Below are 15496 nucleotides of genomic sequence, written 5' to 3'. Positions count from 1 at the left end.
CGGAAAAGGTTGACAAAGGGTGCCATTCTTTTTCAACCGAATTGTTTGCATTCTATAGTACTACGCTGGTTTTTTTTTTTTTTTTAAATACGAGTACAAAGAAAGAAAAATAAAGAGAGAGAGAGAGAGAGAGAGAGAAAGAGTGGGAACGAAAATGCCTACCGACGCTTGACATTCCTGTCATTTCTCGAAATTTCTAGGAAAAGTGGTTCAAAAAAGTGAACAAATGTTGGGAAAGGTAGTAGAAAAATAGAAGCTCGATATTGGATGAGGGTAAGAAAAGAAATGAGGGGAAAGAATAAAGTAGTAAAATGGTAAAAGATAAAGATTGAACGAATGGAATACGATAGACGAAAAAAATGTAGGAATTTTTTGTTTTTTTTTATTAATATGAATAAATTCGAAAGGAAAATTTATCGAATCAACTTGCATTTGCCTGATTTATTCGTATTAGATACGTGTAGCCATTGTGTTACCAAAATTAATACGCTTAGGAGTTTTCAAAGAATTAAACGAAATAATTAATTATAATTTTATTTTCTTTTTTTTCTTTGTCACGATCATATTACGAATAGAATGAATGAATAAAAATACCGGAGATTTTGTATTTAAAGAAAGAAAATGATGTTAAACTCGTCAAGCAAGTGATGTTTAATGATTTTAATGAATTTCAAATGAAATTATTTGATCTCTCGTAATTTAACTTGTGGATAAATGTATTATAGTATCCCCAATCCTCTTCTTCTTTCCCCTTTCATTTATTTAGATATATCCTCGCAATACTTTTATACTTCTTACGTTTCTCACTCTTAAGATTGTCTCTCTCACTCTCTCCCCCTTGATATAATAAAATTGTATTTTATCTTTATCTCTTTTTATCTCTCTTTTAGCAAATGGACCAAGAGAAAATATGCGGTTGGAATATACACACATAGAGAGATTGACTCTTTATATATATGTGTGTATATGTGTATGTAAGTGTGTGAGTAAATACACACAAGCAAGGCGTTTACTACAAATCGGAAACACAGAGTGGAGAGCCATCGAGTGCACTCTCTCCCTTCTCTTCACGTATTTCACAGGGCCTATCCCTTTGTAGAAGCACCGCCATTGTGCGGCATCCAGACAGAAAATGCTCGCGTTGGACTCGAAAGCGCGTAAAATGATCGGCGTTTCCCTCTGACGAAGGGAAAGGGAACACGAGTAGTACTCCTCTTCTTCTTTCCCTCTTCAACGTTCCGGAAGTCGATGGACCGTAGACTTTGTACGATGCTCGCTTTCGATAAACACATACATGCACACACACACACACACGCATATATATATATATTTCAGGAGAAGAGAATCGTGATTGCAATTATTCCTCTTTTATGATTTCCCTTTGACTTCGATCGACGGGACACGGAGAGGAGGACTTTCACCTTTCTTACGAAGCATAACGAATTGTACTATACTGTACACCTTAAATCAATAATATCAACGACGGCTATTATTTTTCATGTCAAGAAAAAAAAAAGTAAAATTAAAATTAAAATAAAAAGAAAAAGTAAAAATTATCAGCACAATAATATTCTATCGAGCTTCTCTTTTTATTCTCTCTCTTTTTTCTATCCTTAAAATAAAAAAAAAAGAATTAAATCGATACTACTCGAGGCTTCTTCAACTATTCAAGCGCACATATTAACTAACATTAATACTGAAATAGAAAGTTGTGTATCAGTGAACTTGCGAGAAAACGTAGGAGGAATCTCTTTGGATATAAATTTGGAGATGTTAAAAGAAACGTAGAGAAATATGAAATAAATAAAAAAAAAAAGAAAAAAGAAACAAAATAAAACAAAATAAAATAGGGATCAAATTTACCCGCAAACGAATAATTTTGACTTAACAAAAATTCAAAGAAGAACATTTCGATCATTAATTAGTAGCACGCAAGCAAGCAAGCTGTGAACGATTAATTAAACCACTGCTCCAAGTCTTACCTTTCCTCTTTTTTAAGGAACCTATTTCGTGAAATATATATATATATATATATAGAATATCTCGTCTGTGATACCTGATAATAACGATAATGATAATTGGAGGTAAAAGAGGCAGCAATTAAAATGTTATCACGGTTGCGATACTTTCTCGTCACCTTCTCTTTCCCATTTTTTCTTATTCGTTCTTACTATATATATATATGTGTGTGTCTGTATATTATTCTTTTTTTCCTAAAAGCTGTCTAGCCAGACACGTGGACCATTCCTTCCCCTTTTACCTCATCATATCCCATTCCTATACCTAACCCATCGTCATCTCTCGTTGCTACTCCTACTACTTTCTTTTTCGTCGCATTGGCCCGGTAGAAATTATAAAAATTCGTAATTATGAGCTTATTAACGGCTTAGAAAATCCTGTGAATTAACGAGCGCGCGTCTCAAGGGTTCGCTGCGTCTCCAACGACCCTTTCCTCTCTTTCTCACTCTCTCTTTCCGTCAAGCTTTTACCCTCTTCTTCCTTTACCTTACCTAGACGAGCTTCCATCTTTTTTTTTCCTCTCTCTTTTTCTTTTTTCAAGTCACCTCTACCTACCCACCCTCCTTCTTTGCTTTCCTTTGCGATATCACTACCATCGACTTGTGGTTTTCCAACAAGTCAGATTTTCTTTTTGTTTTTTTTTTATTCTTCTTTTCTTTTTCTAAAGAAATAGAGAAAGATAGTTGTTGGAAAAAATGTCTCGTCTTACACTTCACTGATGTCTCGATGGAAATCATTTTGTTTTTTTTTTTTTTTTCTAATTTCGAAACGAGATCTTTCATTATATTTAAAGAGATCCGTTACTACTCTCTAGCCGCCGTTGATCTCCATATGAAAGTTATTTATTTTTTTTATATAATTTTTATTTGTATATATATAAAATCTTTCTCACTGCGCGCGCGCGTTTCATTTAACTGGTATAATTTTCTCTTGGGCCCCTATTCATTTTTATTTGCGTGAAATTCGCTCGTGCGATCGATCGAGCTTGTTCATTCGTTCGTTCGTTCGTTCGTTCATTTACTTCCTCGGCACGCGACGAGAACGCACGCGAGAATACAACATCGTTAATGATCACTATGTTTGTAATATATGTATATATATTTTGTACATACACGTATTACTATCTATGCACATATATATATATAAGCGCTCTAGTATATATATAATATATAAATATACGTATAGGTATATATATACATAGATACGTAGAATAAATTACCCTTCTTACACACCGTGCGGTGTTAAAATATTGAATACTAATGCGGATAGAATGCAGGGAAAACGAGTGAATGGTTATCTCTGAATGGCTGTGCCACGATAAAATGGAAATAGAATATAATGTGTAACGGAATTCGTTTAACGAAAATCATTTTCGCATATTCACAAACAGACTATTTTGATATCAATACTACGTATTATGTTTGAACGTTCGTGTATGTGTTCAACCGATCGATCATCTTCTTGACAATTTCAACGTTAGTTATTCTTTTTCATTTAATATAAATTAAGTAATCATATATATATATATATATATCGAAATATTTTTATTTATCATTAAAGATACGTGACTTTTCATTTACGAATTTAATTTGTTTATTTTTTTCCTTTTTAAATCTAGCATAATTAACTATTATTTTCGTATCGAAAGAGATTAATGTTGCCTGAATTATACATTAAGATGTAATTATATTCATTTCTTTTATTTTTGTGTTGTTTTAATTTCACCATAATATCGTATCGCATTTTAAATAAAATATTTAACGTACAAATATACTTTTAACCAATATTCAATCGAACGTTCTTCCTCGTCGAATCGATATAAATCTATTTAAATATTGTTCAATCGTATTTTATGTACGATTTGACATTGAATTTCATTCGAAATTTCAAATATTCGATTAATGGTTAAATTCTATTTTAAATTATAAATTCTTGCATATATATATACAAACATATTCATTTTAAAAGAGCATTGAAATGTAGAATTTGCTGCACTGCTGACCTTTCGGTCTTGTGCAATCAAAATCGACCGGGGCGTGCGTCGCGTGCACTTTCGGTGAGACTGAATCTTAAATCGAATTGTAGCGTACGGGGGTGGGTGGGTAAGGAGAGGTAAGCTAACTACTTATAGAGAAAGAGAAGAGAGAAGGGGGAAGGTGGGGGAAAGGAAAAGAGAAAGACAAAGATAAACAGAACAAATGCACTTCACATTAGTTAACCCCTCACACCACTCTAATCCATTTCTGTAACCACTCATTATTCAGTATTCTACGAAATTCCGAAACTTCATCGCGAATTAAAAGAGAGTTAAGGTGGGAGAGAAAGACAGAATCTAGAAAGCGAAGTTGTCGATATCAAGCCGAACGAACCGATCGTGCATTTCAATTAGAACGTACCAAGGCAATTAAGTAATCCTGCATTTATTGCAATATTCTCGCAGCTTGATACGATCCTCGCAGTTTAAATCATTTAAGAAGTTAAGTTTAAATCATCTAACTCGATCGAAACTTCATCTAAATCATGCATACAATCATTTTCGAATCACGATATATTATATCTTTTATACTTGGTTCGAAATTTATACTCGGTTTCCTATTTATATTTTATTATATCATGGAAATTAATCGAAATTTTTCTTGATTTATTTAAAAGGGATCTACTTTGATTTTTTTTTTTTCAAAAATAAATTCGTTACACATGAGAACACACACGTGTGTACATTACCGGTCAAAAGTTTCAATAGATTTACCTGCATTAGTGCGTTATACATTTATTCACAAATTATTAGATTTTCATTATGTCAAAGGTTAAGAGAAAACTTGTGGGATCTTTTAAAAAATATTGTTGGAATAATTCATCAACCAATACGCTAATATTGTGTTAAAATAATTATACAGGAAAAAAGATGTTTACTTTGACGAGCATGGTAGTTCCATTTTTCTTAATACAAATACGTTAATCAATTTTTCTAATCAATTTTCTATGGGTATAAAACAATTATTTCTATATATACAAAAAAGTAAATTATATAGAAAACATGCAATAATTTCAAGATAATTAATGTACGAGTACGTGTAACCAAACTTTTGTTTTATAGTGTACGTATTTGCACATGTTAAACACTTTGATCAAAATTCCATCCTTAAAAACCCTACTCGTAATTATTATATAAAATATTTCAAAAAATCAATCAATATTTTATAAATTCATTTAAAAGAATCAACTTTTGGTTTATGATAGAGTTATAAACTCGTCATACGTTAGAAAAAACACACACGTATAAAATTACTTAAAAGACCGGTAATAGAAAGCTACATGACTGCAAGTGAGTAGTCACGTCAACAGAAGATCATTTAAATCAGTTATGGCCCAACCATCGACTTTCTCAAGCCCTTTTTAGTACGTAACTCCTCCGCAAGAAGGAACACGTTACTTTTTCTTCCCTTTGCATCTGTTAGAATCGAATGCGAAAGTGAGTTCGCAGACTCTTAACGGTGGGGTGAAGAGGAGGAGAAGGATGAGAAGGAAGAGGGAACATTTCTGTAACCTGCGTTAAGGCAGGTCTTGAAAACAGGTCTCTCTGGCTCTCCTATTCCCCCCCTCTCCCCCTTCCCTCCCCGCGACCACCATCATTCCTCTTTCTTCTCTTCTCACTTATTCCTTTTCTTTGCGAAGGGGAGACCGAATACATGTTAGGAAAGTTAAGTTCGTCAAAATGGAAGATTAAGATAGAGAGAGAGAGAGAGAGAGAGAGAAAGTAAGAAACAAAAATAAACTATTCGTAATATTAGATGTGTAACAATTAATTCGATACTCTTAATATTAAATATATTCTATCAAAATTTCCAATAATATTATTTCGACAAATAATTCGTCAATTGTATGAAATATTGAACAAATTCAATGAAAATAATAGAAATTATTTCGAAGAATAACGTATATATTTATGATTATTTTATAAATAATTAATGAAATTAATTTCTAATAAGTCCTCTGTCATAGATATTTTCGTTTGTATTCACCTTTCATTAGAAAAGATCGAGTTATCGAATGGATTGGCAACGATCTATCGTTCCAGTGTATCGATATTCTTTTATGGTGGGAGGAGGAGGGAAGGGGGAGGTGGATGGTGAGGTATTAGTTGTCGCCTTTAGGGTAAATTTCGCAAGTTTGCCATATTATCTAGCTCGTCGGGAATATCGTCTTGCCATTGAGAGATCGACCATATGAACAAATCGACTCGAATGAACGAAGGAACGAGCAAACGAACGAGGTTTACCGTTACCCCACATGTATTCATACGAACCGATCGAATTACTTTAGTGGTGGCCTGATCTACTAGCTGCTTCTCGTTTACCATCTTTCGATATCAGATCGACGATATGAGTAATAGCGGTACGAACCAAGGATAGTGTTGTTCTCTTTTAGCTTTGCTTACGTGCGAGGAAACGAGGACTCCGGCGACTACTTACTTGCTTGCTACTGTGGTGAAATATCCTTCTTGCTTAACATGCGTACGCGACTTCTGGAACAACGTCTAACTTTGCCAATCGAGAGTTTATAAGTTGGGTAAATATATTTTATTTAACACCGTCGAACATTTGTGAGGCCCCCTTATTTGTGAAAGGATATTTATTACTAGAAAGTAGTATTTTTTATTATATATAAACAGGTATTAGATTTATCGAATAGTTTTTGGATAAATAGTAATATTATATTTATTTTATTTATTTATATTGTTTATATTAATATTTTATTAGTTACATATAAAAAGATATTTATATATGTAATATTTTATATTAGATTTCTCGTAATTCGTACGTAATGGTGTTTTAATATTTTATTTATAATGTAATTAATAAATTTAATATTTTTGTTCAAATAATTATTAATATGTTATTAAAGCTTATCTAGTACGTATAGTACTATTCAATAAATTTAAAATGTGTGATTGTAAATGCATGTGCATATATATGAATGTACGTATGTAAATAATTCTTATCTATAATAGAAATAAACAAGGAATATTATTTTCCATCCCATTAGGATAATTATTATTTATTCAAATATGATATTTTATTGAGTCTAGTTGCATTTGGAAAAAAGAAAACTGGTTCATTGTGATTTATCGCGTCACACGAATACGAATAAAAACTTTTAATTACATGATACGTGCTCACATAATAACCGTTGATTTAATTGGCAGAAAGAATACGCTTCTTCCATCGTTCGAAAAGGAAGGGGATCTTTAATGACAATAATTAGATATAAGTATATATATATATACATATATACATATATATATTCTTGAAATAACGCAACGATAATTAGTGTTTGACGATGTGACAATAATTTGTAATGATCGTTTTGTAATCAAAGAAAGAATCACATTTAATATTTTCACTAGAAAAGAAAACAACAAAGGAATAAAAATAATTAATATTTAATTCCCCGTATATATTACGACTCGAATCGTCGTAAATAAAATTTCAACAAAAAAAAAAAAAAAATATGACGAAATTGATATCAGAAATAAATTGAATTCTCTGGAATTTATGTTAAAAAAAAAACTAAAAATAACAAAATAAAGAAAATAAATTCGAAAAATAGACAGATACATCAAATGAAAAACGTTGAATGTTATTTTCCATTGAAGATTATAAATTGACTTAACAAACAAAGTTGTTAACAGTATCGATTTAAAAGTATCCTCCTATTTGGTATAGAGTATATACAAGATAAGATAAACCATTTCCCTATCCAGTTTATTTCATAAAGTTAACAAGAGACAATGAATTATATAGATGCTAACACGAAAAGGCACAAGCATCGAAAGACCAAGAATTTATTATAATGCTAAACACGCTATACCGGCGAGGGCGGTACATAAAATATACAATAGTCTTGCAAAATAAGATAAGAAGTTAACGATAAAGGTGTTTCATTATTATCTTGTCTCGCGATCAACGTCCTTAAGATTCGCGTTTCTTCTTCTTCTTCTTCGTCTTTTTCTTTTTCTCTCTTTCAATATTCACTTCCGGCGCGGATTACGTCAAACGAACGACTTACAGCAGACCGTACCTAATGTAAGTAAGTACTTACGTATGAAAAAAGACGGAATAGAAGTCTAAGGTAATAAGTATACGATTATTACGCCATTTTACTACGTGCCGAGTCAAACCGAGTTAAGCCGAACTCAAAGACCCAGAGAGCTTAGCTAGCTAGCTCTTTTGCCCTAACGTAGATTTAATGTCAGGAAGAAATAAATATATTACACGTTACGATATACGTGATTACCTCTCCTCTGCCGTCGAAGCTTACTCTTCTATTACTCACACAACTATACATACCGACATACATACATTTTTTAATATATCTTATACACTTTCCCCCTTCCCCTACTCTCTAATCAAAGTGTGTTCTGAATTTTATTTTTAATAAGGATACTTTTTTTTTTTTACTGAAATCATTTTATATAGATTTTTGATCAAATGTCTTGATAAGCAAAAAAGAAAATATATTATAGGTATACGTATACACACATTTAGTAAATTTATCAAACAATTAATTATAATTTCGGAACATGATTATCGTATACGTTAATTGTTTAAAAATGGGTTAGAAAAAAGAAAAATAAATACGTATTATATCGTATTATTCGTTTCTATTTAACATTCTTATCGTATTTTGAAAAAGAAACGTTCCGATAAAATACACGAACACACTTCGTAGTTGGAAATAAAAAATAAAAAATAAAAAAAAGAAATAGAAAAATAAAAAACGAGGAAGAATAGAAACTTATATAGTCAAGGATCGAAGAATAAAGAAATGTGGGACAAGGAAAACTTAACGCCTTGGCTTCGATGTTCAATGGTCTTCTTAGTTCGATTATTTGAATCGATTGATGAACGTGAAAATTCAATAAATGCGAAATTAACGATACAAGATATATGTTTGAACGATATCATCTCTTTCTGTTTTACGTCTTGTCTCATCTCGTGTCTCGTATTTTCTTTTAATTTTTTCTTCAATCTTCTCCTTATTCTTTTTCTTCTTCTTCTCCTCCTTCTTTTTCAAATCGTGACACGGACATTCTAATCAAGAAGGCAAAGTACCGTAATCTTCCTTCGCGAATTAGCTTCTCGTCGTGAAACAATGAGTCGATTCGAGTTCGCTAGCAATGAGTAAAGAACGTAGGTATCTATGTATACCTACTTCGTTAATTTTACAATAACAAACGGAGGAGAAGATTACAGAGTTTTTACTATTCGCGAACTAACTCTCTTTTCCCTTTGTAATCTCACTCTCTACGATTATTTTATTCTTGCTAATCTTTCTTCCTTTATTGTACGAAATGAAAAAAAAAATAAATAAATAAATAAAAACATTATAGAGAAAAAAAGGAAAAAAAAAGGGAAGTAGAAAATACTAATTATTAGAATATTGTAATTAGCCTATGTAACAAAAAGAAAAAAAAAAAAGGTTTCTTCTAAAGTAAAAAAAAGAAAAAGAGAATATTAAATATTAGAATATTTCATTTTTCCTTGCAATTAAAATATTATATTTTTCCTCTACAACACAAAATATTCTTTCCTCTAAAATAAGAGACAATTAAAAAATTACATTTTTCCTTTAGACAAAAGAAATATCCTCCCTTATAAAGCGAGAAATAAACATAAACTACTGATATAATGAAAATATTAAATAATTATATTTTTTCCCAATTGTATAAAGATAAAATAATTTCTATCCAATAAGATAAGAGAAATGAAATAGAAAATACAGATAATTACGATATTAGATCCTTACAATACAAAGAAAATCTATCTCTTCTTAAGATTAAAATCTTGAAATATTCAGAGAGAAAAACTAATCTAACCGAGTTTCTAATTAAAATTAAAGATGAAGGTTAAATAAATGATTCATGCGAGTAAGACAAGATTTTTAGCGTTTTCGAGATTCCAAGATAGATCTTTACCTATCTATTTGTCTTAAAGAACAACGCACCTGGCCAACATAAAAAGAAAGAAAGAGAGAGAAAAAGAGAGAGGAAGAGAGAGAGCAAGCACTGGTGGAGATTAAAAGTAAGCAAGGAAGCCTAGAACCTCTATAAATATTGAACGATGTCCGGATTTATGGAGCAGATGGTGGGTTCGAATGTAAAAGGAAGTTATATTGCAAGTTTACGTAAAACGATGTGTAAGACCCGTATATTTATTTCATTCTCTATCCTTTTCCCATTTCTTCTCTCTTTCAGGTATTCAGGATAAAGAGTGAGAGTGAGCCTTTTATCCTTAGACAACCCTACAGATACCACAAAAGGTTAACTAATTAATGTATTGTTTCACCAGGTTTGGGCCTTTCACCGAAATCTGCATTCATTGAATATGGAACGCTTTAACTTGTGTTTCTATTGTGGCCTTGTGCTCTATGCATATCTATCAGCTTTTCTACGAATGAAAAAACAAATACGAGAAAAAGAGAGAGATACATAGAAGGAAGTGCAAAATGATAAATCGTAGAGTTCAGGAAAACTGGACAACAGGTTGACATTTCATATATATATATATACATGCAAATGTGGTCTATCGTTTCCTGCATTCTTGAATCTGTCGTAATAAAACAAAAGAAAACAACAAAAAATCGTCTCATTAATTCGTATCATTTATTTCGTTACATTTCCCCTATTTTTCTCTCCTACTCCTGTACCTCCCCCCCCCCACTCTGACCCTCACGAATTTTTACCGACGATGCACGGTTAACGGTTGATATTTTTTTATGAATATGAAATTTGATGTTTCGTGAAAGGTAAAAATAAAAATAAAGAAAGAAACGAAATAAAAAGGAAGACAAAAGAGAAAATACCTTATCGCAATACCTTCAAGCAAATTATATTCCATTTTCTATCCACCTCCCCACTCATTTGTTCACTATTCGTCGACAATACATAAAGTTGACCGTAAAAATATATATAAAAAGTGAAGAATCTTATCAGCTATATTTTCAGCCACGTATTAATTAATATCGTAATCGATACGTATTATTATCGTTAGTAACGAGAAACCTATATTTTCTTATTAAAATACGTATGATATATATATACCATATATGATATACGACAACGTTTTCGTAAGATTTGCGTAAACGATATCACATCTATGCACACTATGTATAATTTTGTAGACTATTTTTACATACATATATATATATATAAAGGATTTTAACAACATCGTCATATAATTTGCGAGCTTACGCAGTGAACAAAGGTCAAAGGCCTCGGTGAGTCGTTAGCAGTCATATGTTTGCTAATTCGCGCTAGTTATCGAAGCGATTTTATTGGTCGGCAAACGTAATGCATTTCACCCGCATCTCGAGTGAGCCTTCAAGTTTAACAATGTCTATACAACAAACACGTATCCACGTGATAATATTTATGTAATATTTATATAGTTCTTTATATGGATTACACGTTTTATGATAAATTTCATTTCTTTTTTTTTTTCTTTTTTTTTTTTTTTTCAAATCTCCTAATTTTCTTTCCAATCGAATTCCATTGAAAATGAATCATTCATTTTTTAACTCCATTATCATTTCGAATTGAAATTACTAATGGAATTTTATAAACACGCTTGGACGTCAGATTCGAGTCACCTTTGTACGATGATATGTAAAAAGATAAGTAACGCGTTATTATTGAATATTTCTTAAGAATAATTGTAGTGAAAGACACACACACACACATACACACACACACAGACAAATGTATTATCAAGAAAATATTTTTCTAATCGATCAAAATTACACTTAACAATAAAAATTGAATTAAATTACTAATATAAATAATTACAATACGATAATTATATCGTAAATTGGTAGTATAATTAATATCGTAAATATTTGAAAATAAAAATATATATATATATATATATAAATTTGTATATCTTTTTTAAAAATAATATAAAAATATAAAAGTACAAGATTTCAATGTAAATTTGGTCGCGTTTTCTTGGTACGTCACGAAATGTGTTCTCTTTCTTTCTTTCTTTCTTTCTTTTGAACGTTCACGAGCTATATCCTCTCGATTTTAATTCTATAGAGGCGGCATTACGAAAGAGGCCTCCGGTACATGCGCTTGCATTTCACGCTGCCTTGATTCCTGCAGACGATCGTGTCCTCCCATCAACGTAGTGCCTCGTGCATGTCTGTCACACGTACCGATTCCATGCATGCTCACGTAATTTCAGGTAACGCGAACCGTCCCACCTTCTCTCTTTCTCTTTCTCCTTCTCTGTTACTACTACAGAAAAGTAAAGAGAAAGAGAGAGAGAGAGAAAGAGAGAGACAAAGGAAAAAATTGAAAATTCTCTCTGCGTACTACTCCTCCTTTCTGGCAGAAGCGGGTCCACCAAAGAATTTGCAGGGATTTGTTTCTTTTTTTTTTTTTTTTTTTTTTTTTTTTTTTTTTTTTTTTTTTTATCATTCGTACCAGTAAAAATTCCATCCACGATACCGATTCCCGACGAATTTGTATTTACCGATTTGCGATATAAACGATTCTAATAAAATGATCTTGTTTTTTTTTTTTTTTTTTTTTTTTTTTAAGAATAAAACTCATAGCTCAATTTTTTAGTCACCCTTTTTTTCTTAAACAACTATTCATATAAATATCCCTAAATTATTATATCGAGATATTCAATTATCACATACATATAAATTCGTAGATAATAAGAAAAAATTCAATACTCTATTGACTTGAAATTACTAAAAAATGTTTAATGAATTTTTGATTAAAAATAAAAAAACAAAAAATACATAAGGACTTTGTTGCAATAATATAAAAATTAATTGCAACTACTTGCAACGTTCAAAACTCGTACGAATTATTCGAAAGTATTTGAGATAATAATATAATTATTAGATCGATTAAATAAATAAAAAAGAACAAAATGTTTTCGTTCGAAACGATTTATCGTATCGAATAAATTTCAATCTCGATAATCGATCAAATATTTATCGTTTATTATTTATTTAATGACGAAGGAAACGAACAACAGTTGGATGGAATAAAAAGGATTGAGTTTCCTGGATTGGATTGTCATGCACGAGATATCCTCCTTACGCAAAGTTTATTACGTAAAGATAAATATTAATTAACTATGGTGTTGTGTGTGGCTCTTCCTTGTAGTAGCGTGGCCCTTAAGAAGACACAACCAACCAACGTTCATTCGTGCTTGGCGTCCCACACGCATGCCACTGTCATAACCACACCTGTGTCGGAGTGAAAATGGATGGTGGAAAACGGAAGGGAAGGAATAAGAAGAAGAAATCTAATAACAAGCAGTTTTTACTCACCGTGTAACTGCGCGAGCGACTGTAGCGTGTTGGCATTGCAGTTTATGAATCCTGCAACATACAAATCAATAATAATAATAATAATAATAATAATAATAATAATATTAATAAACAAATTTGATTATATCTCGTAATAATATTTTTTTGTTTTATTATAAAGAAGAAAGGTAAAATAATTTTAATAAAATTCTCAATAAATTTGTTCGAATGAAAACAATGGAGATTTTCATTCGTTGTCTTCTCTTTCCTTTTTTTTTTTTTCTTACATACGACGATAAAATATTTTTAATTAAAACTAAAGAATTATCTAAACATTGTGAAAGGAAATAAAATGGATTAATCGTAGGATTAGATCAATTGTAATTTGTATCGTTTATTAGATTAAATTTCAAGTGGTTCACGATGCGTTTAAGTTATCGAGTGTTTAATTAATAATAATAATAATCGGTAAAGAGTAAAAAAAATAAAAGGAAGAAGTTGAAGAATTAATGGCGTGAATGGATTATAAAGTTGTTAACGTAAAGAAAAAGTGGGAGATAAAGACTCGTTCAAACATTTCTTAAGAGTAGGATACAATTGATAGATGATATCGAGCGATAAAAAATATATAATATACATAAAATTGTTTCATAAAGATATGCACGAACACACACACACACACATACACACGTTAAAATAATAAGGTTTATGTGCGAATACTCTCGTAGAAGTGTTATGGGAACCTTAGTGCTGTTAATTATCGCGTAATAGCGTCGTCACGAGCTCGAAACGAGCCACGTGAAATTATGTTAAATTAATTTGTTAATTATGCTTCTCCCGTATGCACAGAACGTATGTTCAGAAATTGCAATGACTTCGAGTGTAAATTCTAAAGTGAAAAAGAGAGAAATAGAAAGAGAATAACAAAACTAACAACAAAGTGTCGCGTAAAAGTTTACACCAGGAATTATACAGTCTAACCTGCTGTTTCGCGTCGATCGCAACATTTATTTTCTTTTGCAAAATCATTAGACTGTATAATGACAGACGACAACTACACAACTACTACGACATAACAGTGACAAGGACTGCTAATTCGTTGTATTTATTATTATTATTATTATTATTATTATTCATTAATTTCTATTGGACTCGTACTCGTCTTGTGAGTTTTATTAATACACGTGTTCCGTGAATTCATATACGCTTGTGTACATTCATTTATAGTAAAAAGTATATTCCAAAAAAAAGATTAGATTTAAACTTGCTTGCTGATACTTCCGATAGCTGTTAGTTTTTTTTTTTTCATAATTTAATCTAACAAGTAATATCTAACGTGTTTTTCATACGTTTACTTTGATTTTTTTTTTTTTAAAGTATTCACAATAAGGAAGAATAAGAAAATGGCTGTTTCAAAAGTTCTTATCCATCTACCTTTGTAAAAAAAAAAAAACAAGAAAATTTTAATCGTTTGCATCAACATTTCTACATGACGAATTATATATTTCTTTAATAAAATTTATAAATGAAATCATTGAAAGGCAAATTTGTTATATTAAAATAAAAAAAAAAAGAAACAAAACAAAAAAAAATGTTTAATTCAAATCTATCAAAGATAAGATTAAAACATTGTTATTAATAACATATACATACATTCGTTTAAACTTAATAGAGTATATAGTTTGAAAATAAGTCTCGATTCGAGAAACATTCCCATGACAGAAAGATAACCTCTGAACTAAGAGGGCCTCTTTACGTTTTACGTTCCGTGATGTTATGTACGCGTAATAGTCTTGATGACTATGCATATGTAAACATTGACATTAAGAAGCAAGTTTTAAAGTCCATGTATTTTCCAATCTGTCAGTTACCACCCTTCCGCGTTCCCCTTCCCCTCTTTTATATTTCCCCCCCCCTCCCCTCTCTCTTTCTTTCTCTCATCATCATGGTCATCGTCATCAACATCAACGTCACGATCGGGGACGCTTTCCTTTGGTTTCTTTTTCCCTTCTTATTCATTTTTTCTATCCTCTTCGTTCTACAAGTAAAGTGAGAGTACACGATCAATGTATATCTATATGTTGTATTCACAAATACATGGATTTATATATTTATTATAAATATGAATATGTACGTGTATTAGTAC

The 15496-nt window shown here is 31.0% G+C and overlaps 1 protein-coding gene across 1 annotated transcript in view; it reads right to left on the bottom strand.

Annotated features, from left to right (window-relative positions):
* The window catches only part of LOC106784703 (cytoplasmic polyadenylation element-binding protein 2), a gene marked incomplete in the record, with an annotated part of 125109 nt that overhangs the window by 30085 nt on the left and 79528 nt on the right, over positions 1-15496 (bottom strand). Inside the window, 1 exon segment of the mRNA XM_014744520.1 lies at positions 13372-13422. Coding sequence (XP_014600006.1) covers positions 13372-13422 — 51 coding nt within the window.

Source organism: Polistes canadensis, unplaced genomic scaffold (assembly GCF_001313835.1).
Source record: "Polistes canadensis isolate GaletaPanama2010 unplaced genomic scaffold, ASM131383v1 scaffold_39, whole genome shotgun sequence".
NCBI classification, from domain to species: domain Eukaryota; kingdom Metazoa; phylum Arthropoda; class Insecta; order Hymenoptera; family Vespidae; genus Polistes; species Polistes canadensis.
The sequence above is the reverse complement of the archived record's forward strand: the minus strand, read 5'-3'. Positions and strand labels throughout refer to the sequence as shown.